This window comes from Mugil cephalus, chromosome 17 (assembly GCF_022458985.1).
Source record: "Mugil cephalus isolate CIBA_MC_2020 chromosome 17, CIBA_Mcephalus_1.1, whole genome shotgun sequence".
In the NCBI taxonomy this organism is placed as follows: Eukaryota; Metazoa; Chordata; class Actinopteri; order Mugiliformes; family Mugilidae; genus Mugil; species Mugil cephalus.
In genome coordinates, this window is record NC_061786.1 from 10763093 (window position 1) to 10790801 (window position 27709).

At 48.2% G+C, this 27709-nt stretch overlaps 1 protein-coding gene across 3 annotated transcripts in view; it reads left to right on the forward strand.

Annotated features, from left to right (window-relative positions):
- Nucleotides 1-27709, forward strand: part of kif26ab (kinesin family member 26Ab) — a 63535-nt gene that overhangs the window by 26200 nt on the left and 9626 nt on the right. For 2 of the 3 annotated variants that reach the window (XM_047610975.1, XM_047610976.1), the window contains exons 3-8: nucleotides 59-532; nucleotides 5323-5549; nucleotides 21835-22018; nucleotides 24818-25030; nucleotides 26065-26158; nucleotides 26763-27025. In XM_047610975.1, the coding sequence (XP_047466931.1) occupies nucleotides 59-532; nucleotides 5323-5549; nucleotides 21835-22018; nucleotides 24818-25030; nucleotides 26065-26158; nucleotides 26763-27025 (1455 nt within the window). Of the gene's footprint in view, nucleotides 1-58; nucleotides 533-5322; nucleotides 5550-18598; nucleotides 19537-21834; nucleotides 22019-24817; nucleotides 25031-26064; nucleotides 26159-26762; nucleotides 27026-27709 lie in introns of those variants that run through there. The other variant, XM_047610977.1, reaches the window with a different exon arrangement.

A 27709-nucleotide genomic window follows, 5' to 3' on the forward strand; every position in this document is an offset into this window, starting at 1 on the left:
TTACATGTGAACCGTTTGAAAAAAAAAAAAACCTTTGTTGTGTGTGTTTTCTCTGCAGGACCCTGGGTATGCCGCCTTCCTGTTCGATCAGCTTCAAACACCTGGGATCCACGAACCCGGATGTTGCCAGGTGTGCTCCACGCCCCTCCGCCAACTGAGGCAGGAAGCGCTGCAGACGCTCCAAGCCCCTGTCCTCGCCTTCAGCTCAGACATGACGACCTTACCCACGAGATCCTATTTGCCGCAGCCTTCCAGACTGGCCGTGTCGTCCTCCAGCGTCCATGCGAAGCAACTGTCAAAAACCCAACCCGCCGCCCGCTCCGTCCTGCCGCTGGGGGAGCGGCACAGGGTGCCAGGCTGGTCCCAGAGCCCCTCCGTCGTCACTTCAGGACCCAAAACCAGCGTCCAGGTGACGGTAGCGGGAGGGCAGCTCGCCGGATCTCTGAGTACCGTCACCATCCAAGCGCAGCAGTACCTCGAGGGCATGTGGAGCATTTCCAGGGTCAACAACTTCATCCCTCAGCCTAAACCGGTACGGGCCAATTTTCACAATTATTCCCTCTTATGTCCCTCTGGGGGGTTTGACATCCCCGACACAAATGAAGGGGCATTTTTAAGATGATTTATAGCCCACTTGTAAGGAGAAAGTGATAATACATGTTCTAATAATCAACATACATTAACCAAAACTGAACAAAAGATAGCTGATTATATGACACGTTAATGGATTAGTTGGTGTTGCAGTCCTCGTCAAGTCTTGTCAATACAAAAGTTACAATTCGGACCTTTAGAAGAGAGGAAGCCCTGGAGAGCATCTGTGAGTAAGAGCTCTGCAGGAGTGCTGACCTCTCATTCCTCAGTAGTCAAGAAGCCTGAGTGATCTGAGGTCGGAGGTCATCTCAACTCTAATCTGCTGACCTCCTCCTCAAGGGCATTTCAAATGACCACCCCACAGCTTCATACCATAACTCTTCTCTCACGTCAGCGGAGGCATGAGTCTGTACTTTGTTTGATGTGTGAGATACTTGGAAAAAGGTCCTGAGTTTTGCCCCCGGTGTCGTGGGAGCTGCTGTACTCTTGTTATTGCTTTGCATAATTTATTTGCGTTTTCGGCAGCTTCCCAGTAAAATGCACCGTCGCATCTCATAGTGTGTTCCTGGGTGCTGATTTGAACGTGTCTTTATTGGGACGGACGAGTCTCTTCCGGCACTGGCGGGGACATCTGGCGTCGGACCCGATTGACAAATATCTGTGACATTCCACACCGGACAGACTCGGTGTACAGAGTAAACAGCTAAAATCATCTAGTATTTGCATTTTAATAATCCCATTACGTTTATAAACTGTAAATTTAATCATTTAGTCTGCTGTAGCTGTGTTGATAACAGTCAGCTACAGGTCTTGGCAGTGTTGTTCCTGCTTCTCGTTGAAAAATTGAAGACAGATTTTCACTCCTCCCTTTAATGTCAACAAGTGCCTGCAGAGATGGTTTATGGGAGGCCATCAAAAGCTTTTAACTGCATGTACGCAATCTAGGGCAAATCAAACAGCCTGGCACAGAAGGGAGAGGCTGACTTGTGTTCTCCATCTATGTGTCTAAAAGCAATTAGTGGCCCTGGGAACTGGGATGAGTTGCTCCGTGCCTGTAGCCGAGGCTGGGTCTTTCCTCGGACAGAGAGAAATGTCCCTTCAGGACACTAAGAAACAAACACAGCAGAAATAGTGTTATTTTCTCAAGATGGTTTCTTTCATTAAACCAGATCCTTCAGAGGGACAAAAAAAAAAAAAAAAACACTCTCGAGGACTGGAAGTTACATACTGCCGAAAGGCACAAGCTTTAAATCTCGATTCCCTCTTGGTTTCTTTGTGTGGAAAGCGTGCGGTGTTGTTCAGACGATGAGGCAGAGATGGACTGTGTGTGTGCTAGACAGGAATTCTTCACAGTGTGTCAACCAGGGAGCCTGGGGCGCTCCCACACGGCAGGCCATTATCGAGCACCTTGACTCTACCATTTGGGAAAAGGCTCTGGTTAACATCTGGAACTACGTTTGTGGTCGTCTTTTGAGCTGAAACTAAACTGGCTCCATCATTATATTTGTCTTGTGTCGGTTGTAGACGGCTTGAATTTGGCATTTCTGAGACAATCACTTTCAGGTCCAGAACCTAAAAAACCTAAAAAACATTATTCAATTTTACATTGTTTGAAAAAAGAGCTTCAAGCAGTTGAGGAATTCCGGGAAATCGCATGTAACGAGCTATGTATGCATGCCTCTTTTCAGAATCTGCCATTCCCCCTCTGCCCCATTAAATCCAAAACCACATGTGCACTAATCTACAAAAAACAAGTGTTCTTGACTCGCGAGGGTTTCCGTTGGTTGCCTGCTGCCATGGCCTGCTCCACTGCCACCAATTTGAAGCCCAGCAGATGATCTTGGCTGCCGCCGTTCTGGTGCAGCTGGGCCCCCGTGGCAACGTGCCACAGAAAGCGGTGGCGACAACTGAGAAGAAAACGACGCAGGAAGGAAAACGAAGGAAAGCTCACGCTCGTGCCAGATTTTTTTATTTTTTTTTGAAACAGTCGAATATTTCGCGGAGTTTACTTCCAGACGTTTTCTGTGCTGTTCTATGTCTGTCCTCTTCTGACTCACATTGTTAGAAATGGATTCTCACCTCATCGGGTTTCTGTTGGTTACAGGGGCCGGCCAAGCACGACGGCCAGATTAACACAAGGCCTATTTCACCTCAGCAGTAATCGTCTGTTGACTGCTGGGATCAAAGGTCACAGGGGAGTCCTGGTAGTCTGGGGGGGGATGATTGTATACTGATAGAATGCTGGCCCACACTGCTCACTTCAGACTTCATAGGAAGCACTCTCCAAAACCCTTTTTCAATTCTTCACTTTTTTCTATTATGCCCCCCCCCTCGCCCCTCCTCTTTTCTCCTCTTCTTTTCTTTCCAGTGGAAAACCAAGGTAAAGGGATCAGGGAGGTGCTGGGGTTGGAAGGCCAGCTCATTACTGACTTTCGGTGCAAACGGCCGAGCACACATGGCTCCACTGACAGAGTCTAATTACCTGACCAGGGGATAGCTTATACTTTTCAGCCAGAATCAGGGCCAGTCCAGGTCCAAGGCCGCAGAGAGCAGCACGGCCACGGAGCTTAAGTCGCCTGTCTTAATTCCAAGGGGAATACTCTTTGATAGGCACCATGATGAGCTCAAGTCTGTGTGTGTGTGTGTGTGTGTGTGTGTGTGTGCGTTTGAGTCTGTAGCCCCACCTGTGACCAGCTGTCCCCGCGTGCTCTTGAAATCCGCCACCACTCGATTTTAAAGTTGCCACTACACTGCCTCAATCAGCAGCAGACTTGACGAGCTATACACATCGGTTTCCTGCGCGGCTGCGTGTGAAGTGGTCCGGCCTTTCCGTGCCAACGTGTAATGGGTCTACTTCGCTGGTATGCGCCGGGCTCCCGACCTGTCACAGACACCAGCATGGTGCACCGGAGCTTTCCGCTCTGGCGGCTGCGTGAGGGTCCGTATCTGGCTCATTTCAGTTTTGCAGCCAGTTTTTCCGTCGTGCTGCTCCCCGAGTCATAACTTCGCACACCGCAGCTTGATATCTGGCGCGGCCTCTGCCGTGAAATCTCACGAGAGCAAGAGCGGGCCTTTAAAACAAGACTTCAACAAGATTCTTAACTCCGATAACGAGCTCAGAGGAAAGTAATGCGAAAGTGGGAATGTGCGAAGACCATGCGGCGCTGCGTTGCATTCATGTTCTAGTATAGTACGGCATTTGAAACAAACAGAGCTGGTACACTGCGGAACAAGAGCCAAACGTCTCATGTGAATGTTAGAATGTAAGTGTGTCTTCACGTCCTGATGTATAGCATTCAGATGTCATGCTCGCCGTATAAATAGTGCAGCTGTCAGTCTGTGTTGATGAATGGAAGATAGTGGAAGGCCAGTTGCTTTATAAAGAAGATGATAACGGATGTTATTTTAGTTGCCAAACATGAATCTAGGGCAAACACAGGCGGTAAATATGCAGGGAGCCTCAACTATGTTTATAATACCCACCTTGTCAAACAGCAGCGAGGCTGCTGCTCCATGTTTTGCTCGATCCAAGGCCGTTGCTGATTATACAACGTCCATGTGTCAGTGTAACAAATGTTTTCAGGAAAACTTTGGCCTTTATTTAAGTTCAGATGCCGAAAAACCGACGGAACCGGTTCTCGTCTGGCGCTATTGATCATTATCCTGTAGGATAAACTAGCGGCTCCGGTGGGGATTAACCTTTTGTCAGCATGGTGACTCGAGCCCTACTGCAGCCTCAGAACTGGCTTTTGGCTCGTATAATTAGCTCTCCGCACTCCCTCTGTCTCTCCAGGAGCAATCAGTGCTACGACTACTGCAGGCTTCACAGCTCTGGCTGACCCTCTGTGTGCTCCATCTTCACTACGCAGGGTTTGCCTTGACTTAACAACCAGAAGGCCAGGAGGCTTCATGCATTCTTTTTTTTTTTTTTTGTAAAAGGAGAAATATTAAGGTCTGCGTTAAAACTTTTTCACCAGTATCTAAATTTAGAACGTAATGTAATATGTGGTATTTTGTGAATGTGCAACTACAGTACCAGCTCATAGTTATTAGACGCAGCACATCGAACAGAGTTTATTTCTTTAAAGTTGTTGCTTTGGCTTGTGGCACGAGAGCCGAAGGGCTGAACCAGATGAGGCTCACCTGAGTTTACTCCTATTCAATTACTGAGCTTCCAGAGCAGGGTGTGCCAGAGGAAACGCAATTCAGCTACCCCGCAAACATTTAAGGTACGGCAAAAATCTCACCTGTCACGTCGTCGTCGATTATTTACTGCCTGCGAAACTCGCTCTGAGAACGTCTCACTCAGCGGCGCGGGAAGACACGTATCTCATTCCCGATGAGCAAAGTGCCAAGTTAGCCATGGAGGTATAGATATAATCGAGAGGGGAGCAGAGTGAGGTAAATCGCCAGTGATTTAATTACTAATTAAATGTGGGTTATCACTTAATTACAGTGGGCTGCAGCCAGAGAGAGCTCATAAGTGTTGCCAGAATCCGTGAATGTTGCGGCATCCTTGCTGTTCTGTAGCGCGGCTCTCTGCTGTGGATACTGCTGACTGCCCCTAACCGGTACTGGCTGCAGCAGCTGCCCATCCATCTGTGGCAGAGGAGAGCAGAGGGGGGAGTAAATGGAGTGGAAGGAAGGTGGAGGGGAGCAGCAAAAAAAAAAACAAAAAAAAAAACTGTAAGCAGTTGTTGTGGTCTTATCTCTGTATCTGTGTGTCAACAGGTCCATGGTTTGATGGGGGACGCAGACAGTGATGTCACAGCCGCGGAGGCCCCTGTCGCCACCATGACCAGCACCGCCAGCATCATCAGCGGCAGCAGCAGCAGCAGCAGCACCCTGACGCCCTGCCGACTGAGGAGCTCCAGTCAAGCGGGACTCCCAGCGCCCGTCGCCAGTACATCCACCTCCCCCTCTCCTTCCTCATCGGCAGCAGCCTCCTTCTTCATTAGGTAAGCGCCCCCCCCCCCCCCCCCCTCCCCGTCCTGTCAAATGGTGGGTCTCTGTCCAGACGCAGAAAGTTTAGATTGAGCTGCTATGGCGTGAAATGTGTTTGCATGCACACCTGCGTGCATTCAGCCTTTCAGCGCGTGTTGATTTGCACGAAGGCAGCTGAGGAGGTGGAGATATGCACAGACTCGCCTTCAGATGTCTGGTCATGGTTCATAGTGTCCACCTCCATGTGGGGCACCCACCTCTTCCACCGAGATGTTTTTTTTTGCCGTGCTTGACTTACAGCATGCCTCGGGATGCACATCATGGAACTAAATGAACCTTTAGTTGCAGGCACCAGTGCTCGTGAATGGATAATAGAATTACATAATTTGATATGAAGAAGGAGTGTCTCACGAAAGGGGCTTAGGTTAAATCTCAGTATTGTCCTGAGGCATTTTATCCTTTGTTATGTTTTTTTTTTCTTTATTCAGCCTAAAACCACTTTTTGGATTTTTTTCTGCTTTGGTCAAAAGCATATTGGATGCTGAAGTGCAGGGCTTTTATTTGGTCATTCAGTGAAACCATTTGGTCCCTGTGTATCTCAGGCAGAGGAAGGCTTTTTTTTCTTTTTTTTTTTTTGCAATGTTTGGCTGTGGTGTTGTTGCCCTGGAGAATACTTCACCCTCTCCAGGCGGGTGGATTGCTGCTGAAATGTGCTATATTGTCATTGATAGATTCCCTGGCAGGCTGGTCAGTGCATACATTCCCTGCCTCTACTCTCCAAAGAGTGCTATGCCGTAATGAATGTTGGCCAAAGGGAAGCTGGCTAAGAATGATGCATAGGACTATTGAAGGCCTGCACCACGGGAGGTGGAGGAAACCGGTGAAGGGACTTGTGGAGTGCGACAGGAAGCCCAGGGGGGATCCGTGTGGTGCTTTCTTCCAAATGGAGTTTGTCTTGCCAGCTTTCACAGTGTCAGAGTATATCGGTGACTGACTGAGTGAGCGGACCGTCCAGATCCTATATTAATTTGCAGCTTCCTGTGTGTCTTTCTTCCCGTCATTACGTCGGCCTGCACAACAGCGAGGTGTTTCCCTTTACCAGACAGGGTTAATTCCTGACACTGATTTATTAGGTCTCATGTTTTCTTTGGACGTGGACGAAAAAAAAGAGTAGCATAAAGAACCTTTTCTAGCCATCCAGAGTGCGCTAAGCACAGGAAAAATGAACAAGCTGGACTTGTTTTTTCCCTTGCAGCGGGTCCTGGTGGAGCAGAGGGGGTGCGGAGAGGGTCCCACCTTTCATTTTATCTGAAAGATAATTGGCTGCCAAGAATGCAGTGTTTTACTTGGCCCACAGAAGTACAGTGATGACGGGCCAGCCTTAAACAGCATTCTGCAGATATGAAAAAAGGATGGCAGAGATGCACTGAGCTTGATTTGAAGCACACCCTCTTCCTGACCCCTTTGCAGCTGCTGCCTGCAACGGGAATATCATCATCGTCATCATCATCATCATCATCATCATCGTATTGTTATTGTTTTTCTGTATCATTGCTGATTGAAAGAGAAGTCCACAAAAGTTCAGAAGGAATTGAAACAATCAGAAATGTCTTTCCTTGGCTGTGAAAAATAAATTGAAACAGATCAAATTAGAGCGTTTCATGTTTTTAGGCTTGATTGAAAACTCGTAACTGATTAGTATTCTTTTTTTGTTCTCCGAAGATACAATTAGCGGGACGCATGGGTAAGTCCTGGGAGCCCAGGATGCTACAGGAGCAGAATAACCAAACAGCAGTTGTTACCCCAGTGGAGGGCAGAAGGCTCCTTCGACACTTGTCTGACATTCACTAACACCGTTCCACTCAGAGATGAAATTTTAATTAGAATGCAATTAGCTAAGAGTATAGCGGCTCTAGCTAGTTTGCTGCTGTGTAAAAGAGGAGCGAACAAAAGCCACTGAATGTTTCTGGCTTAAAAAAAATTAAAAGATGTCTACTTGGCTGAATAAAATTATTACTAAGAGAAACATATTACAGAATTACTTGCCTTGCGATTTAAGTTCACTTTATTATGTACACTATGGTTGGGTTTTGGTTTGACATCCCATAGCCGTATTTTAGGAGACAGATTGTTAATGTAATTTGAGTGGAGGCATCATTAACTGGAGAGAACAAATTATTAATTGAGAGGAACTAGTTATTAAATCAAGACAGCGAATTAGCCATTTGTTCACACGAATTCATTCGATTTACAACACCTTCCAGGCTGCGTAGACAAATCTCAGAGAGCTCTAAGTCTTTGAGTTGTTGCCTCAGTAAAAATGTTCCCATTACACCAACCGTGGATGTTATCTCTCGATGCTTCCATTTTCTGGAAGTTGGAAACGTCTTTGATCGCGCTTTGAGTGCATCTTTCAAAGCATTTGTGAAATTCCTGTTTTTAAATGTGCTCTTTTATCTGCTTCCTGTTCCTAATTGTCAGAAGGAAGCCTGAAACCAAGCCTGACCCCGAGGGTCAGCAGTGACCAGTTGTCAGTTAGACTGACTATACAGTCACAGGGAGACAGGACGAGTCAGAGGTCAGACTCTGGCTGGATGGTGTATATACGTGTGTGTGTGTGCATGTCATTACGCGTCTACGGGCCCGTCATTGTAGGGCAGGGGTAATGAATTTAGAGCCATGTGCTCAGCTGACTTGCACGTTAAGCACTGATTGCCTTGTGACAGAGCATATGATTAGTGTATTGACACAGCGTTGTGTAATGAAACCAGGCGGAGCCCGCAGCAGGGGCTAGTCGGTGTAGCTAACAGCCTCCTCGCAGATCCTTCCACCCATCTTTCTGTTCCATTAACACCTGCTGATTGTGACGGTGCGTTTATTACTCGCCAAGCCCGTGGGATTTCTTACCGCACGCTGCTGAGAGGAGTCGACTGCACAGTTTGCCGCCTGCTTGGATCAGTTGGCTCATTTCAGCATAGCAGCATGAGACAGTTTCCACGGTCTATTGTTAGTGTTTGTTGGAAATGAGGCCAGTCTAGTCGTCAGTTTGCTGCCTCGCATTTATCACGCACTGATAGTGGGTGATTTACTGGTTATTAAGGCGCGGGGAGGTAATGAATTGAAGAGTCTTGACGCTGAAGTTAACGGTTAGAGAGGATGCAGACTTCAAAGGTGGCAACACAGGCGGGCGGGCTGTTGCAGGGGCAGGCCGGACAGCTGTTTGCTGGAATGCAGCCCTGGAGGAGTGTCAGGAGGAAGTGGTTTTATGGTCATCCATCGCTCCCTCGCAGCTGCTGCCCAGGTGAGTGTTTGTGCAGTAATGACTGTGATTGTGCAGAAGGAATCCTCCTGTAATTGTTGCAGCAGGGCCGTTTAGCCTCGGCTCGCCTGCACACACAAGACCCTGCCTTTGTGTCAGCAACACTCACTCTGCCCTTCATCCCTCAGGCTGCTCCGAGTAACCATAGAAACAAGTCATTAGCTTGTGGGAATAAAATGGGTCTGATTTTTTCCTTTCAGAAGTGGAGATTGGAAATCAGGAAGTTGAAATAGACCTCTCTGCTCCGCTGGACTGTAATTTAGTCAGAGGGAGGGACAAGGATCTCTTCAACGACGAGTCCTGCATGTTGCAAAGTGGAAACTGCAGAATCTCAAGTGCTCGTTCTTTGTTCTGAATAACAAATGTTGGTTGACTTGTCCATTGTCCAATCATCCATTGAATGAGGTTGTTTATGAAGTTTGCACAAGTATCTTGGCCACTCAGTCCGTTCTGTTTGGGTTTCTGGGGGAACACAGTTGCTCTGTCAAGCCTCTTTCACAGCAGGGGAGGTTCACACAGAGAGGTTTAGCGCAGACAAAGCAGGACAGCGCTGGGTTTGGTTGGCCGTGCTGTGACTGACAGCAGGAATCCCTGTTGCTGACAAATAGGCAGGACAGAATACGCAGAGGGGTCTACTCAAATCGGTGGATGTGGCCCACATGGCATGGGGACAGAGATGCAGAGTGGGACAGTGGCTGCCTGGGATGAATGTTATTCTAAATGTTGTCATTCCGAAGGTGTGCTCACACTGATGCTGCTTTCTGAGACCGTCAGGAGCAGGAGGTTTGTGCCTGCGGAGAGGAATATTGGATTCACTACCATGGGAGTCAAGTAAGTTATGTTACACGCAGACAACACTGAGCCCACTTGGATTCCCGATGCTCCTCCTCTGTGTGTGGACAGCGTGTAGGACGTGCGTGTCTGTGCTGGATTGTGCTCTCTGAGCTGCAGTGTTATTATTCTCTCCCCTTCCTCTCCCTCTCGCCCGATTTATCTATCTCTCTTTTCCGCTCTGTAGAATGTGCAGTTTTGTGCAGTTGGAGTTAGACTGTCTGCTCCCCGGAGGTGAGGGGCTAATGGTTTTGTTGTCAAGCCACGGCGAGATGGATTCCACCACCTAAGAAAGTGTGTGAGCAGAATGTATAGCACGTGTACCAGAAATCCCGGCTCCATTTTGAGGAAACAGCCACACAGGAGCTGAAATGTTAATGCTACCGCTTCCCTCCAGAGCCTGACAAACGAGAATTGATTCATGTCAGTCTGTTGAATCTCAGAAACACATGCCCAGGGTGGCGAATGGCTCATCAGAAGCATTGAGTGTGCGGTAGCCGGTGTGGTTGAGCTGCTCTGTGGTATTTGTCTTTGTTTACTGTTGGATAAAACACCAGCTGGTATTTCCCTGCCATAATCAGGCTGATGGGAGTAGCGGCTGCCTCTTGTGCAGCGGCAGACTCGGTGGCAGCAGCAGCTGAGGCCAAGAAAGGGCTGGAGCCTGTTGATAAGCCCAGGTGTGAATCTATCCGAGGCCTGTCGGGCACCGTCAAGGCTGAGGTGTTGATGGAGATCCGGGTCTGGCCCGAGAGCCTCGGGGATCTGCGCGAGGCTCAGTAGATGCATCCCCACCACCCTCATGCACCTTCTCATCCGACCGCAACGGCAAAATGCTTCTTCACTCTGACTCATAATCCTCCATCATTCTCAGGTAGCAGATGAAGAGCACAAGCTGGAGCGCTCATCTGGCTGTGGTGTACTCCCTTGCCACTTTCTGGGGGGGGGGGGCTGCATCTTCCCCGGAACAGGATAACGTCGTGCCCCCCTGCAGACTGTCCCGACAGAACTCCCCGGCGCAGAATCACTCGTGCCTGTCATTATGACGGGCAAACAGCTGCAGTGATAGGAAACAAAGAAAAGCTGAGGGTTTGTCGCAGCCTTCACGAGGGGTAAACTCGTGCATTTTTTCCCCCCGTTCCCCTCAAATAAATCCCTGAGTCAGGAAGTCTGTCTGGCCCACTCACGTAGCCTGCAGGGGGGCAGTGGAAGGGGGGGTGGGGGGCAAACAAAGAGCTGATGTGCTGACTCAAGCCTATGTGCTCAGCCTGGGTCCGCGTGTCCTAAGCCCTGCAGGGAAAGGGGGAAGTCCAGTCCTGTCCATCCAGTCACACATGGAGAATTGAATAAATGAAGAGCATAAATGTTCTGTGGGTAGTGAAAAAATGTATTTACATGTGGGCAGGAGAGGTCATGCCCTCAGCGTCAATTTGTTTCCGAGTGTTAGCCTGCCCACGTCGAGCCGTCCCCATTTAACTGCATAACGGCTCTGATAGCTGCCCACAGGGCTCCATGATCAGTGCATTAGCGTTCAGTTATCGCGCTAGTCTCGGTGAAACTGTCTTACCCCCAGCCTGTTGAATGGATATTAGGCATCAGGCCCTCGGGGGCTGAGGGATGCCATCTAAACCTCTTTAATGCCCCTCAGTGAAAGGTGTCATGCAAATGGAGTCTATTATCCTTGTCATTACATCCATTGTGTTTGAGACGCGGCGGAATAAGAAGGAGCGAGCCGCAGTAGCTGGTGGCAGGGATCGTGCAATGAGGATTTTAACGACCTTTTGTGTGCAGTTTTAGAGTCGAGCCCGTGGCCTCATGGGCTCCCATGAGCTGCCTTTATGTCTTACAATCTCGAAAAAAACAAAGATGGCTCCTGATGGGGCTTCTCAGGCATCACTGCCCCTCAATGCTCTGCCACGGCCTTCTATTCGACATGAATAACTAAAAGCCATAGCGCCTAATCACTGGAAGTGGCTTGATTTCCCCGAACGCCGGTGCTTTCTTTTTTATTTGAGTAACTCACGCATACAACCACCTACTCCTTCTCTGTGTCAACTGGCAGGGCTCAGCTTTTACTAGCAGAGTTCAAATTACCACAGAGGATAAGGCCTTTGTCAGGACGGGGCGGCTTAGCATTTACCTCATCACCCACGGCGTCAGTAGCCGAATAATTTTATCATGACTGCACTCTCTTGCTTGGCTGCGGTGGGAGTTGAAATGACATCAAAATGGCAACTGTGGGAAGCTCAAACGAGGACATTTTGGGCTAATGAAACATAGTGGTACAGTTAATAGCCAATAAGCTGCGGTGCTTATGCTCAATATCATGCTTGTATGTACTTCTTAGTGGAGAATTAGAAAGATTAAGACTTATCGTGCAGGATATTGTGCCCCGCCTCCCCGTGTCGAGTTGTGTATGAGACGAGTCAGCAGATTGTCCACACGCAAACACAGCCGCAGTATTAAATGGAATAAAAACCCACAAAGAGCAGTTAACGGGCTCCGTGTTTCTGTTGTGGCTTCCTACGTCCACATTGCCTTGAATGGAGAGGATTATAGCCTGTAATCGGTTCACGGCCCAGCACGTGAGAGCCAGCTGCGGTTTGCTAAAAATCCCCTTATCCCCATGTACGCTCTGTGCAACCCAGTGAGTATAGCCGCGTGCGTTTCAGCGTTCGGCTTTACGAGTGTGTGATACCGGATGAACCGCTTCAATTTGGATAATGCGGCCGACTTTTTATTAGCCGCTCTCCGTTTTGTCTGGATTTTTCCTCTAAAACACATCCATGATGCGTTTATTGATTCGTGTATAAGACATGTAGCTCCATCCACCACTCCCACGTCCGTCTCCCTGACAATGCGGCTCATTTCGCTCGACTTGGACCCCCTCTAGTTTTTGTTGGGTTGCCTATTGACTGGAATATAGATGAAAGATTAAGAAACACATGTTAGAACTCCCTTCCCCCTGCGTTCTGTCTGTCTCGACGGCCCACTGATTAATCACCCCCAAATGTTCTCAGCAGCCTGCGGGCCTGTTTGTTGTGATAGCCTCTGTGCGGAGAAGTGCAAATAAATAATCGCTAGGTGTCTTGCCCTGGCAGCGAGTGATTAATGAAGCAGAGAAGTGGAGCAGAAGTATGCTGACTTTTTCCCCTCTGCTTGTCTCTCCCACACTTATCATGGTCTTAAGTTGTTATCTGTTGCGGCACCAAGTTATGAATTAAGCCGGGACGGCACTGGTTTTGACCGAGGAATAGTCTTGTGTCAATAATAGTCCTCGTTTGTCTTTCGCATATCAAATATCCTGCCTCCGTTGTGTGTGCTCGGGAGCGGAAACGTCACTCAGCCGGCGATGACTTGACGACAGTGCCAAGCGTTTCTCGCTTGCCTTGAGACGAGCTGCCTGCCTGAAGTTTTCAAGGGAAGACGTGGGTGGGATAGGTGGGTGAATCGGAGTTCAACATGTGTATTGAAAATGCGAAGTTATTCCAGTCTCACTGCAGCCTTGGAGAGGAGCGCTGCAGAATACCCGGAGCAGTGTCTGAGAAGAGGCTCTGGAAGAGATGAAAGCGACTGTTAATCTTTGTCAGCAGTGCCAGAGGTGGGGAAGGCGCAGTCTGTGGAGCAGGGAGGAACATGTCTTCATTATCGTCTGTCACCCATCAGCTGAAAAGTGAATTTTCTTCAGAGACTTTTATTTTCGCTGCCTGAACCGATTTTGACATAATAGCTGAGCGTTTTGCCTTCTCGCATCCGATGCTTCTGAAGTATTTCTGGCTTGTAAACAAGTCAATTGCTAGAGGTTTACCTTTGACGACCTTTGTGACTCTTTCATCTGGGGTTCTTAAATTGACTGACGGATATGTCCATTGTCCACCTCTTCATGGGCTAACGTTCAAGCTAGGCAAAGCCGCGTTAGAAAGACGTGATCCTGAATGCCAGAAGTATCGAAATATCCTTTCTTTGCTCATCTTAAACCCACCTTAAGCCTCTGGCTCAGCAAGAGAGTTTTGTGGCCTTTCAGCGTGAGGATGGGGCGAATTATCATGACTTGGATGATGGGTGCAGGGCGTGGAATTAAACACAGAAGCCCTTCAGTTTACTTTGTCTGCCTTATGTGCCAAAAATTTCCTCTTCTCCATCTTAATGCAGTTAACCTCACTGGCGTAGATATAGAGCACCTCATTTGCACAGCACTTCAGGAACAGAGGGCCTGTTGGCATGAACAGTTTCTCCTTGTTCTGACGCCCAAAGCCACAGGAGATGGATCTGCTCACGGCTCTTGATATTTCACCACCAGATCACAGCGAATGAACAAAGAAGTTGTTTTACCTCAGATTCAAGCCAGCGCTTAAATTTCTGATGTTCTGATGTACTATAGCACCAAACCAGGCTTTCTTGAATATTGATGAGTTTTTTTTTTTTTTTTCCACATTCACAACTGTCCCATTTATTCTTGGCCAAATGGGGATTCCCATCCCTGGGAATAAAGCAATTCCAAGTTGACTGTGGCATCGCCCCAGCTGTCATTTTTCCCCTGTTTCTTTCTCAGGCAGAAAATGATTTACCTCCTTGTGGACAGTGCTCCTCTGGCGCAGAGCCAGGCTCTCTGATCGCATCGGGCTTGGCTGTACACCCCGCTGCTCCCTCTGTCACCGTCTCTTTCATTCCGTTTCCGCTGCACTTTCCTCTCACCCACCACCCCACCTAGTTTATTTTCTTTTTCACGCCATCCTCACCTCTGCAATTCCCTTTTTTCTCTCCCCAGTTCACCATCCGCGATCCCTTTCTTCCCCCGTTTCAAACGATCCCCCATTATTCAAGCTATTCTCTTGGGGATACTCTAATCCCTTGTTTTCCACCTCAGTCCACAGGCCGTTTGAAAAGAGTTGTGAGGAGACCGTGAACAGGTTTACAACCCGTGGGTAGAATTTAGGATTTTGTTTATGGAATGCTGCATTTCTCTCTCTTCCTGTGACAGGAGGGCTCTTTGAATCCGCATTATGACACAGATGCGACAAGTCACATGCGTAAGGAGCCATCGCTTTTGGAAGGAATCTATTCTTTCTGTGACAACACATTATAGTCACAGATGTTAGATGAATGCGTTTGCCCTTACCTAATTGGTTGGGGATTGGTGCAGTGAAGATGTGTGTGCAGCCTTGGGCTGTCAGCAGTCAGCGCACAAATAATGCTCCATTTGATATTCTGTGTCCAAGGCCAGACAGTGTACAGGAACAAAAGGCTTGTTGAACACCTTGTTGGAACAAAGGGCTCCTCTAAAAGGCCTAGGTCCGACGTTTTTTGGAACGTTTTCGGGCAGGATATTACTCCGCTAGCTGGACATCACATTCATTGCCGTCTTGTTTTGCTGCGATTCATTTATCTATTTGAGAGGATTTATAGAAAGTCTATAAATCCTAGCCTGGAGGTGTTTGGCCGCTTCCTGCAAACTACTGCTGTGTAAACTGACACAGGAGAAGGGAGCTCTACCTCCAGACTAAAACAGCCGCGCAGGAGAAAACGGGTTTGCAGTCGGTCGAAAGCTTCAGAGCTTTGGATTGATAAGACTCGTCTGACAGCCAGATAAGCCTGTTAGTTCTCTCTTCCATTTTAATGTATCCCGGACTGCCAAAGGAGGGAGGAAATGCATTTTTCAAAATGACTGAAAAGATGTTGGTTTTGGTCGATGCTAATCTGAATCTGAATGATAAGATAACCACACTGCACGGAGGGAAATGTCGCCTTCTGCATCTCCAGGTGGGAGCCTTTTGTGGCAGCTTCCGCGAAATAAAATTGCACATTTTTGGTCCAATTAACAGTTGCTCAGCCACATTCCAGTATTAATCCCAGCGTTCACGGCTCTGTAGCCCCGGGCAGGCAGTTGTTTTGAGTGATTTAGGGGAAGGGAGAGGAAGTGAGAAAAACTAAATTAATGTTTATACCACAGGGTCCTTGATTGCAGGACGACTTTAGAAAGGAGAGGGGCTCATTACCAGACTAAACCTCTGTGCCACACAGGAGGCTAGGATCAGCTTAGTCATGCATTCAGTGCTGCGTCTCAGGTAACCTGCATATTTCGTCAGTTATTTTAACACCTTCCGTGAGCTTGTGTTGGTGTAATGCATATATTTATACAAGATTGGCCATACATCTGTAATAACCTGACGCCGGCAGAAAACAGGCCTCTCTGGAAAACAGCTACAATGGGCGAACTCTGAGAAAGCATCGATGGCTCATTTAATGATCGGCATCCTGGCCTGGCTAATAAATCTTTTCCGGGTGGGCCCTCTCACTGCCAGGGCTGGTTGGCAGAGTATGACATCATCTCCCTCTGTCCGCGAGCCTTATGAGTGTGTGTGTGCGCGTGTGTGTTCATAGGCTGATGTCATGCTCGCTTAATCACCACTGAAGCTTAGCAGTGGTAAGGCTGTGGGTGACCTGGGAGTGATGCGGCCAACGCAGAGACACAGATTTTTTCTTTACTCTCTGGCCAAAAAATCACAAGCCACACAGCAGTGTCTGTCTGAACTGAGCTAAGTTTGCATTTCTGCAACAACTGGTAGATTTATGTTATTCCCCCACACCTTTGGGGCAGAGGGCTGTTTGATCCTGACAAGGGCAGCCCATCAATAAGGCTGTGTGTGTACCGATTTTAGCTCTGGGGAGGTTTTCTAATGATTATCTTTTGACTCAAAAACAAAACCCGATAGACCAATGCACATCCAGGCAATCATGCCCATCTGCAGATATGGCATGTTGGCTTTGCAACATATCCGGCACGCGGTAACATTGCACGTATATCAAGAAACCTCACAAATGCCTTTGCAACTGAGCCCATGGTGGATTCTCAGTGTGTCTCCAGCAGTGAGTGATCCGGACTCATTGTGCTGTAGTCATTATCACTGCATGGTGTTCAGGCTGGCTGGAGCCCAGTATTCCCATCTCCATTCATGAAGAGCTATGCCGGCCCGCTAATCAGCAGCAGTGGGAGACTCGCTGTGGGCGGGTGGTTTGCGAGAGGGGGGTAAAGCAGTCTGATATCACCCCCAATGATCTGATCCGGGCTTGAATGGCCAGAGCAGCCTTATCTTGTCTGCAGAGTGAAAAAAAAAGAAAAGAAAAGGAAACAAAATGTCAAGAATAGTGAATGTGGCCAACGTGATAATTAGCCAGAGAAAGGCGCTACCTAAAGAGCCATACGGCTAGCCTGGAAAACAGAGACGGATCTGCGCACACAAGCTAATGGGCGTGCCCGCTCATGATTCTCTGGGGTAGAGGAATTTCTCTCGTTAATTTGACAAAGCTTTGAAAGAAAAAAAAAAAAAAGAAAGAGGCTGGAGTGATTATTGACAGGAGACACAGGTGAAGCTTTGAAAGCAGGAGGCGAACACGTCCTCTCTCTGTTCCGCAGTCATTGACCTGCTCTCCTCCTCCCTCACTGTCGCTCCCTTCTTAGGTGAGGATGGAATGGAGATGTCCTTTCTCGAACAAAGGCACCGGGAGACCTTTTCTTTGAAAGGTGCTTGATTTTACATCTGTCTCGCTCCGGCTCATTTATATATATACTAGTCATTATCTGTCTCTAAGGTCTGTTCATAAGGGGACAGTGATGGAGCTGAAAGGCTATCAGGACAGCTCCAACTGTGGCTGCGGCTATTTTTATGTCATTTTGATATATAACTAGAAAAGAACACTGAGGGTCGCAGCAATGGGCATGAGGCTAATTACCTTTTGAACTGTCAGCGTGACCAATGTGGACGTTAGTATTGTTTTCCACCCATTGACTGCTGCCAATCAAAGGGCGGTAGGGGAGCCTGTACGGTGGCAAACCTCCAGGACATGGCTCTCGCACTTTAAAATCAGGCCACCTCAGCCAAATGAATTTAGACACGCTGCAAAAGAGCAGAGGTGAGCGTGCTGCGGTTAAGAAAGAAGATAAAGGTTATGCGATCTATCAAACTCCTCCCTCACTATACCATGCTCTGCAAACATGTACTCAGTTTTTCTGTTTGTTTTTTTTCTTTCTGTCTTTTTTCGCCTCCGAATTTAATCAAAACGGAGTTCAGTTGAGGGGCACTGTGTCAGAAGGAGAGAGGCAGAGCGAGCTTTGTGCTGAATGTACTTTCATCTGGCAAGTCTCACACCCACACGGTTTGCCGATGCGTTGTAGTAGGCACTCTGCAGCCAAAGCAGCCGCCTTTCAAACGAGACTGGCTGGTCGGGGGCTGAGAGGGCTTACTGGTAAATTGGCAGCCCGGGGAATACAGGGTACTCTCACCCCGGCGCTCACCCACTCACATGCTTTCATTCCCCTTTTTACCCTTGACCATTGACTGAATGCACTCTCTCCCACTGGCCGGCATAAATCTGCCTTTCTAACGTGTCATCTGTTCATTGTCTGTCCTCTCCCTCGCTCGCACTCTTTCTCTTTTCCTTTCCACAACTGAGTCAGACCATCAGTCATTCAAGCAATCCATCTCCTGAGTATATCCTTCCTTATCGGCGTGTCGCTCCTCCTGATTAATAACGCTCTCATTCTTCAGGCTAATTGCATCCTTCAACAATGACAAAAAAAACAAAAAATGTGCAGAAGCGTATCCGCACACACACACACACACACTGGTGCTCTTGCATGCATGCACTGTAGGCGTACTAACAAAATCTGTTTGAAGTGTGGGACCCTAAAAGAAGAGAGGGCTCCTGTATGCATTAAGTATTCATGTGACGTGTGGTGGGGTGCTTGCGCGTGTGTGTGTGTGCTTGCGCAGGGGGTTGTATGTGAGACAGTGTGTGCGTGTGTGTGTGAGTACTCGCAAATTGCGCCGCAAGCAGCCAGCAATCGAGCGCTGACACCTCGTCTGGCAGTCGGAGGGAAAAGGGGCTGGGCTGTGAAAAGAAAGAGAGAGGGAGAGAGAGGTGGGCTGGAAGAGAGGAGGGTGTGTGTGTGTGCGTGTGTGTGTGTGTGTGCGAGAGAGAGAGAGAGGCAGGGAGAGAGCGAGACGCGGCAGGACAGCTGCCAGAATTTCTCCGATAGCAAGGAGAAGGGCCGAGAAGCGGAACAGGGGTAGGAATTCTCCTCGTTCTCAGCTACCCGAGGAAATCTTTCAGCAGAGCCAAGTGCGCGGATTCTCTCCTTCTGCCTGTGAGCCGCAGAGGCTCTGGGAAGATCGTGGCCACCAGGATCCAGAGCCACTCAGAGCAGATGCAGCGCAGTGGATTAACTGAATGAGGGGAAAGCCATGCTGCCTGTGGGATGAATGAAGAATCAGGAGTGGAAAACTGAGCTGAAGAGCCGGCTGTTTTCAAGACGCATCTCTGAACTGAAGCTGGAACTTTTCCTGGTTAGAGACGTGGAAGGAGTTGGAGATGCCTTTGTGGCATGTGAGTAGGCAGGGTTGTCCTTTTCATCCTGACTTTGCCTCCTCTTAAGAAACTCTGGATTACCTGCACCCTGTCACGGTGCACCTACCGCTTTTCCTGCAGGACACTCATCCAATCTGCCCCACTTGGTGCTTGCTCCATTTAGTTACTATGTCGCCCACGCCTCCTCCTCCTCCTTCTCCTCCTCCACCTCCTCCTCCCCCTCATCGTCCCTCCGCCCCCCCATCTCCCTACAAACCTCTGTGAAATCAAGTGGAACCTCGATGATTGCGATCGGAGCAAAGAGGACTCCAGCGCCCGTGACCAGAGAGCAACCCCGCCTCGCTCCGTCCTCTGTGACCGCGCCGGCATATCAAATGTGCGAATAATGGAGAGCAGTGACACCGCAGACATGGACCGCAAAGTTGAACTCTATCAGTTGCCTGTTTTTTGACTATGAGCATAAACTAGATAATGGATTGGAAAGAGCTGTAAGTACACCACTGCAGCATGTTTTCACTGGTGCATGTTGAAACAAACCACTTGTTTTGAAGCAAACGGCAGAACACGTGCAGTATGCGTATATCTTTTTTTTTTTTTTTTTGCACAAACTTAAAATTGGCAGATGTTAGACTTTGCTTCACCAGGCGCTCAGATTCTCCTTTGATCATTTAGAGCAAGTTGTGTGGAGAAACAGCTTCATTAGCATAGAGACTGAGGGTGAACAGGTGGACAAGCTGTTGTAGGCAAAGAAATCTGAGCCTTTCCTCACTGCGTTTTTTTTTTTTTTCCTGTGGCTGATCATATACTTGGGTGAGGCAGAGAGAGAGAGAGAGAGAGAGGAAGAGAGAAGGAGGGAGGGAGCGAAAGAGAGAAGCAATTAATTTCCCTGTACCTGCGCTTGTTGTGGGGGTGAAAAAAAAACAGCATAATAATCCTTTATTTCTCACCTCCCTTCAAGAACACATGTGCCCTGGTCGTCATTATGCAGCATGAATTAAACCTCAAGGTTACAAACTGAGCTTTTGGTTGTGACGACCCCTCAATGGCAATTATAAATCAGTAGAGCACCTTTTTATGTCCTCCGTGGTGTCTGAGTGATGCTTGATTTATGTCTTCGCTGGAAGAAGAGAGACAGAATGAGGTGAGAGGAGCAGTGAGAGACAGTGAAACGGGGCAGATTTGTCTTGAATGAATGTGCTGCGGATACCTCTCATAAAGCAGCGCCGCTCGCGAGCCCACACGTGCACGGGGTCGCACACAGCCACGTGTGCTCTGGTGTAGTTTCTCCTTTCTTTCCCTCCATCTCGCATTCATCTATTCCATCTAATTTTTTTCCTTTCAGTCACACGATCCGTCTCGCATGCTATCACACGTAGGCAGTTCCCTGGGGAGAGCCTTCTCCTGTAGCCTTCTTGGATGCAATAATTATTCCATCAGCCAGCAGTGTGTTCCCTGATTGTGCTCTGGGGCTGTCGCTGCAGGGGGTGTACAGTGAAGAGGGGAGCGTTGAGAACAAGGTGGGGAGGTGGTGGTGGTGGGGGGCTGGTTGTCACTCCAGGACGTTGGGGAAAGGGGAAGTGGAGGGGGTTGTGTTTTTGGCAGTAGCCCACCCAGTCTTGTCCAGAGGAGCCCAGAACAGGACTAATGAGCTGAGGCTGCCCTCTTAGGCTGCTCACCAGGACACACTCTGATCTTCTTGCCTTGTCTCTTTTTCACGTGCTCTTACCTCTCCCCAAATCCCTTGCCGTGCAGATTTCCCATCTTTGATTCCAATTTTCTTTCATTTTCTGTGCCACTCTTTCCTTCATGTTGACAAGCGAGCGCTTTGTCTTCCCCTGCATCTCCTTTGAAATCTGACTGCTCGAGTGAAAACCATTTGAGTGCATTTGAATTTCCTCGGGGTATTACTTCCCTCGCTGACCTTGAATTGCTGCATGAGCTGTGTGTGCGGGCGTGTTAGCTGATCCGGGGCAATGCCATACCTGGAACCACTCTCGGTCTGGCCAGATTCCCCGCAGACCTGGCAGAGATATTGCTGCCGTCCCGAGTTTCAGGAGTTTAGACGGGAAGGGTCGCATATGCCAGACTCAGTTGGCGTATCTATCCTCTCCTTAGCGCTGACGCTGGGAGACAAGAGGCCAGGATGATAGTGGATTTTAATTAGAGCGCTGTCAAAAAGATGGGATTCGGTTACAGTAGTAGAGTTGCTTTGTTTCCACCTAGACATCATTTCAGAAAAGAGGAGCATTGATTTTACCTTCCTGCCAGGTCGCCTTAAAGTTCCAGCTTTTGCATAAACAATGGGCCAACGTTCTTGCTCATAACTGCTTACCGTTTGTGTGAATGGACATGACTGCATCCCAGAGGGTAGAGTTTCAATGATCCTCACCTGTCATGTCCATGACAGCTTTAACGTAAGTGCATGTATTTATGGTGTCTGCCTGCCATGGCAGCCTGTGTTTGGTCCTTGACAGAAAAGGTCTGGTAATCGTTTGTGTTACGATGTCATTGTTTCTGCATTAAGAAAATATGAAGAACTGCACTGCCTTTCTAGAGTGGAGGATGGCTGGTAGCAGAAGCACGGTGCAGCGTTCCTTTTGAGCTTTGCAAAAAAAAGGAGATGCTTTAGTATCAGCATGTGTTTTTGTCAGCTATCAAGACAATAAGCTCTTAATTGGGTGCCTCACTGGAAGAAAACGTCGCCAGATCACAGGGATCAAGCTGTATAAACTTCCTGGAGTGGAAGCTAGACTTTCAACGTGTTTTTTTTTTTTTTCCTTTTCCAGGGCAGCTCAGAAGCTGAATCTGTCCTCCAAACGGAAGAAACATCAGCCCTCGCTGCTCCACCCACAGGAGCCCTCCATCTACCCGACCAACTTCAGCGGCATCCTGCAGGTCTCGCCGCCCCCGGCCCCACCATGCCTGCTCCGAGCCGTGTCCAAAGTGAAAGAGAACCCAGGGATGGGAAAGGTGAGAACAGACGCATAGCAGCAAATGCACAAAAGACTTAGGGGCACAGATGCTCCTAATCCTCAGAATGCACAGACACAACACAACGGATACACAAAGTCTTCTCGTGGAAGACACCACTCCCCGTCGTCCTTAACCCTGCCCCTATAGAAACCCCCACATACACACACACACATGCACGGATATACACAGACCCGTTTAAAAGGGTGAGTGGCGACAGACTGGTCCGCAGGCAGCGTGCCGTCTGGCTCAGTCCGTACAGATTCAGTCAGATAAGCCTGCTGGAATGCCATGAATTCAGTCAGTTTGTGAGACAAGCATTCCTCTCTCTGAACACAGAAAGACACTAATTCACAAATCTGCGCTCACGTTAACAGCAGGATTTCTAATTCCTTTTTAGGTACAGCGCGCGGAGCCTAACGTCAGACGGGCAGCGATAGGGCGGTCATTAAACAAAGCTGTACAAACACATCGCTCTTCCTTTGTGGTTTATTGGGTATTGTTTGTCTGAGCTGGCGTCCTGTATTTATAAAGCAGAAGAAGTCCCCTAACAAGATTAGATCCCACCTGGATAGGAAGCGCTCGCTTCTGCTGCCAGGTATCCAGACGGTTGAAATTTTGCCACATATTGTAAATCACCCATTGACATGCGGACTTCATAAAAAACCTGTGTCATTAACGAGCCTCCTCAAGCCTACACCTGGCACATACTGTACATCTGTGCAGTTAAAGGGGGTCATTCAAAGGGGAAATAAGGATTTATGATATATTGATGTTGCTCCAAACTTATCACGACATGTTTAAGGTCTTCTTAGTATAACACGAAATGTGGTTTTTCTGTTTCTTTGTTCCTGCCTCTCTTTTGCTCATGGAATCACAGTTAAAATACCATAGCCCCAAGCCGTCACGGTTTTAACGCTGGCCTGCATGTGTTTTACATTAATCCTACCTTGGGTCAATGTCTTGTTTCCATCACGCGTATGTAGGTCACTTCCACTTCTCTACTTCTGACCTAGACGCAGCCCTCGCAGGTAGAGACAGTTGAGTGGATGGAGTAATGCCAAGCTCCACTAATGGATTTTGTGGGGGATCAAGGGACAGGGGAAACACAGGCCATTAGCACGGAGTCTGAGGTGTGAAAATACTGTAGTCAATCCTCTGCGGCCTCTGGTGTCTGATCTCTGCCAACATAAATAAAACTGAGCTCGACTGGTAGCCTCTGTCTGGTAGACAGACACACAGCAGTCATATGTTGAAGCCCAGTTTAAGTGTAATTTACTCAACATATGCACATGTCAGTCACGATAACAGCCCCCTACGGAGTATGAAGAGAGTTTGCACTCACCCCGTGAAATCCAAGATGAATTCACTCGCTGAAAGAAAGGGATTTCCAGCCACATTGTTTCAGAGTGCTGGAGCCTATCTCTGTAGCAATATTTATACACTAGCCAGGGGAAGAATGGACCTTTTGTGTGGGCGTGAAGATGGTGGCGAGTCCCAGGTTGAGCAAAAAAAAAAGGGAAGGGAGTTAGCTGTGTTTTAAGGTTTTTGTTTCCATGCCTGAGAGGCATCACAGGTACTTTTTCATGGAGCTTTGAAATGGCTCAGGATCAAGTTCCCTATAAGAACAAACCGGAGCATATAGAAACTGTTCAGTTGAAATAATGCTAGGCGTAACACTCGGCACTCTGGGAGTTGACAACGACAGCAAACACTTCTGCTAAACATATCCCAAGAGTCGCTTGTGTCCCCCGCATATACATTTTCCCAGCGCCCTCAGAGAAATAGAGGTGGCGCATATCTGACCAACAGATTGTAAAGCAATGTAGCGTTGTCAGAATTTCTAAAGAAGCTGATTGTAAACGGTGGTGTCGTGTAGCCTGACATGCAAAGGCAAAACCACACGCACACACACATGCGCTGCATCTGGCAGGAAACTGTAACATTTCTTTGTGCTGTTTAAGTGGCAGAATGATTTCACTCCCTGTAACCACGGCGATAACATTAGACGTGAATGGGCTTGTCAGAGCAGTGCTGAATCATCAGATTTACTGTAGATGTAAGATGGCTTCCCATTTAGTGTAGCATGCGGGCACGATGAACTGTACAATTATCTGTGGAATGTGTTAAGACGGTAAGCTCACGTCATGAATGTCAAGCCCCAGAATGCAACAGGGTGGGTGTCAAGCTCCCTAAAGTGGAGCTGGTGGTTTTTTTTCTTTTTTCTAGGCAATAGAGGGGAAGGAGAGGAAAAGGGAGGAGAGTGAGTAGGTGGGATGAGCTGAGCGGGGGCCATATGCTCCTGCAATCCCACGCTGGTGAGCCGCTCCTGGTCCAGAAAAACAACCTCCTGTGGGATAATCCCCCAGCAGGGCGCTTCACACACATCAGCTTCCACCGTTTTCAGCCATGACTTTCAATAGTCACCTTGCTGCCTTTTACCAACACCATTAGAAAATGTGTTGACCCATCGAGTCGATGCCAGTGTTTCCATGGTAACCTTCGATGTCCATCAGCCCTGACACAGTGGATGTGATGTTAATGAATAAAGGTGAAGGGCGCTCTCAACTGCGCCGAATGAATGCATGCGTTTCTCCTCACGGAAAATACTGCAAGGAAAGGGCGTCCGTCTGTGCTTAGTCTGTTATTTTGCCTTCTCTCTGCTGAACCTGAAAATGCATTCGTAGGTCCCCTCTGCTGAGTCCGTCTGCCCATTTGTCTCGTTCCGTGTTTTCTGACCTTCTAATCCAGCCTTTTTATTCTCTCTCCCTGCTTATCTGTGTCACTCTGTGGTTTTAGGTGAAAGTCATGATGCGTATCTGTCCGTCTCTGGAGGCTGCAGACTCCTCAGAGTCTCAGTCCTTCTTGAAAGTAGACAGCAGAAAGAAGCAGCTGACCCTCTACGACCCCGCGTCCAGCCCACACTCCGGTTCAGGGCACAGGAGATCCGCCACTGTGGCCGTCCCAAAGATATTCGCCTTCGATGCTGTTTTTACCCAGGATGCCTCTCAAGTAAGGGCCTGTGTGTGTGTGTATGAATGTCTTTTTTTATTTTTTTTTTTGAAGGTGTTGTGTGGGAATTCAGCCTCTCAAGGGCAAGGGGACATCTTTATCCTCCCAGGGTGTGGCCTGGGGGCTTAGAGAAAAAATGCCTGTCTTGGGTCAGGGGGCATTCTTACCAGTGTGTACCGAACAGCTGGGCCTTTTAAGCCTTCTGAGGAATGATTTGAATCCACTCCACTTATATCTAACCTTTCATACAACAGCTATATCTAACCTCGGCCCTGTGCAGCACACAGCGGGCATACCCCCTGACAAAGGACAAAGGTCAGATACATGTTTACTGTGCTGACTTAGGAACGGACGAGTTATGCTCTCTCCACACCACGGTCTTTTAATGGAATAAATGCTTGTGGCAAAATTTCCTTAAGATATGAGGTCAAGTATTTTATGCATCCACCCAGCGTGCTGCAAACTCAAAATAGCTATAAGAGCAGAAGGGATTACCATCGCTGGTGTAGGACTGCAGTGAGAACCTCAGATCTTCTATCCTACCACCTACTTCGAGCAGTTATTTTCCTAAGCTGAGAGCTGCGGCCTAAATGTTTCTGCTGCAGAGCTGAGGCCAAGCTGCTAGATTGTGCCGCTGGGACAGCACTGCTGGTGGCTAACTGTAACAGCAAGCTGTTCTGCTGTTAGAGGTCTTGTTTGCCGTGTGATGTATGGGAAGAGGCCAGTGCTGCAGAAGCCTTGCCCCAGAGGACCCATGCTGTGCAAAAACAAGCCACGCATTTCAGCACACACACACACACACACACACACACACACACACACACACACACACACACACACACACACAGACACATGAGTGGTGAAAAATACAGAAACCGTTAATATGATTTGGTGTAACCGATGCCGAATAACTGTTTAGCTTATACGATATAATTTTGGATTCATTGTTCCCAGCATGCCTTTTTTTTTTTTTTTCAGGATTCCACAGATTGTAAATTGACTGTGAGGGGGCTGTCTCTTTACGTTTTTCACAGGTTGAGGTGTGCTCAGGGACGGTAGCCGAGGTCATCCAGTCCGTGGTGAACGGTGCAGACGGCTGCATCTTCTGTTTCGGCCAAGTCAAGCTCGGTAACTCCTCCACTGGCAGCAGATTAGACAAGTGCCTTTGATAGCCAAATAAAACTCTCATTGCTCTTTGTTAGCTACACTTGATGTCCGCAATTGGCTTAGCTGTGCACTGGGGTGAGTCAAGGAATGGGAGATTGGAGGAAAAGGAATGGGTAGGAGTTTGAAGTGGGGGTGAGGGGCATAGTGCTGCACCAAAGCTTCAGAGCTCAGTCTGTAATTAAAATCTTAGTAATTGGACTGCCCAGTGCTCTTAGGCTGAAAGGTTTGCCGTTTTCACAAGCTACAATTCTCCACAGAATGACTGCTTCTGGAATAGGTCCTTTGGATTAGCTTTTGATTTTTATTTGGCATGTACTGTATATTACCTCCGATCCCCCACATCAGCCATTATTAATTTTTTTCATAAGCACTTGTTTAAAACAATAACCCTCTGAAAATATCCAGCGTCAGTGCCTATTTCTTTGTGAACTTCCCGGCCATCCCAGACAGCTTGATGAAAGAAGAAATTTTAGTTTGAACATATAGTGTGTGTGTGTGTAGCCCGCTTCGAGACACAATATTTCCATTTTCTATCCCCCACCCTCTCCCTTTCACACATCCCCAGGCAAGACATACACCATGATTGGCAAAGACAGCTCCACTCAGAGTCTAGGCATTGTGCCCTGTGCCATTTCCTGGCTCTTCAAGCTCATCAATGAGCGCAAGGAGAAGACGGGTACGCGCTTCTCAGTCCGCGTGTCTGCTGTGGAAATCTTTGGAAAAGATGAGGAGCTGAAGGACTTGCTGTCTGAGGTGTCAACAGGCAGCCTGCAGGAAGGCCAGTCTCCGGGAATCCACCTCAGAGAGGATCCCATCTGTGGCACTCAGGTGAGAAGCATTCCATCTCTCTGCTTTTTCTTTGTTCCCTGATCCTTTCATTCTCCCTTGGGTTATGAAGTATTAGTCTGCCTGAGTATTGATCTTTTTCTGTCTATGATCTACCTCCTCCTTCTCCCTGAGATATTTAAACTTCTCGTGCGTGTGCATGCATGTGTGTTTGCGTGTGTTTTTATCTCCCTGGACTTTCTAGTCAGTCTCGCTCTAACCTACCTGCTCCTGACATCTTTCCAGCAAACCCCGTCTGTGGTATTGATGGCTTTCTTCTTACCTTTATATTGACTCTACTGTCGGCATCCATCAGCATCTATTATCCTGGTGTTATTGTTAGCCATCTGTAGCACAATAGTAGTATTATTGGGGGATGGTGGAGTGCTGTAGGTTTGGAGGCACTCACAGGTGCTGCTGTCAGATATTGTTTTTTGGGGGATATGTATGGACTCTGACTTCAAAGGCTCTGCAGTTCTGTGAAGCTCCTTCTTGCTCTTCCTCTCAGAAGCCACGCGTGGGCTCCCTTCATGATGCCCCCCGCCTCCTTTCTCTTCTACCTCCTCTTTTCTTTCGGTATCCCAGCACTACCATCATCACATCATTGTGAGGGAAGTGTCCCTGCCTTCTGCTCCACTATTACCCCTTCTAATCCTCCTCCCTCTGTGTGCATATCTGCTGCTTTAA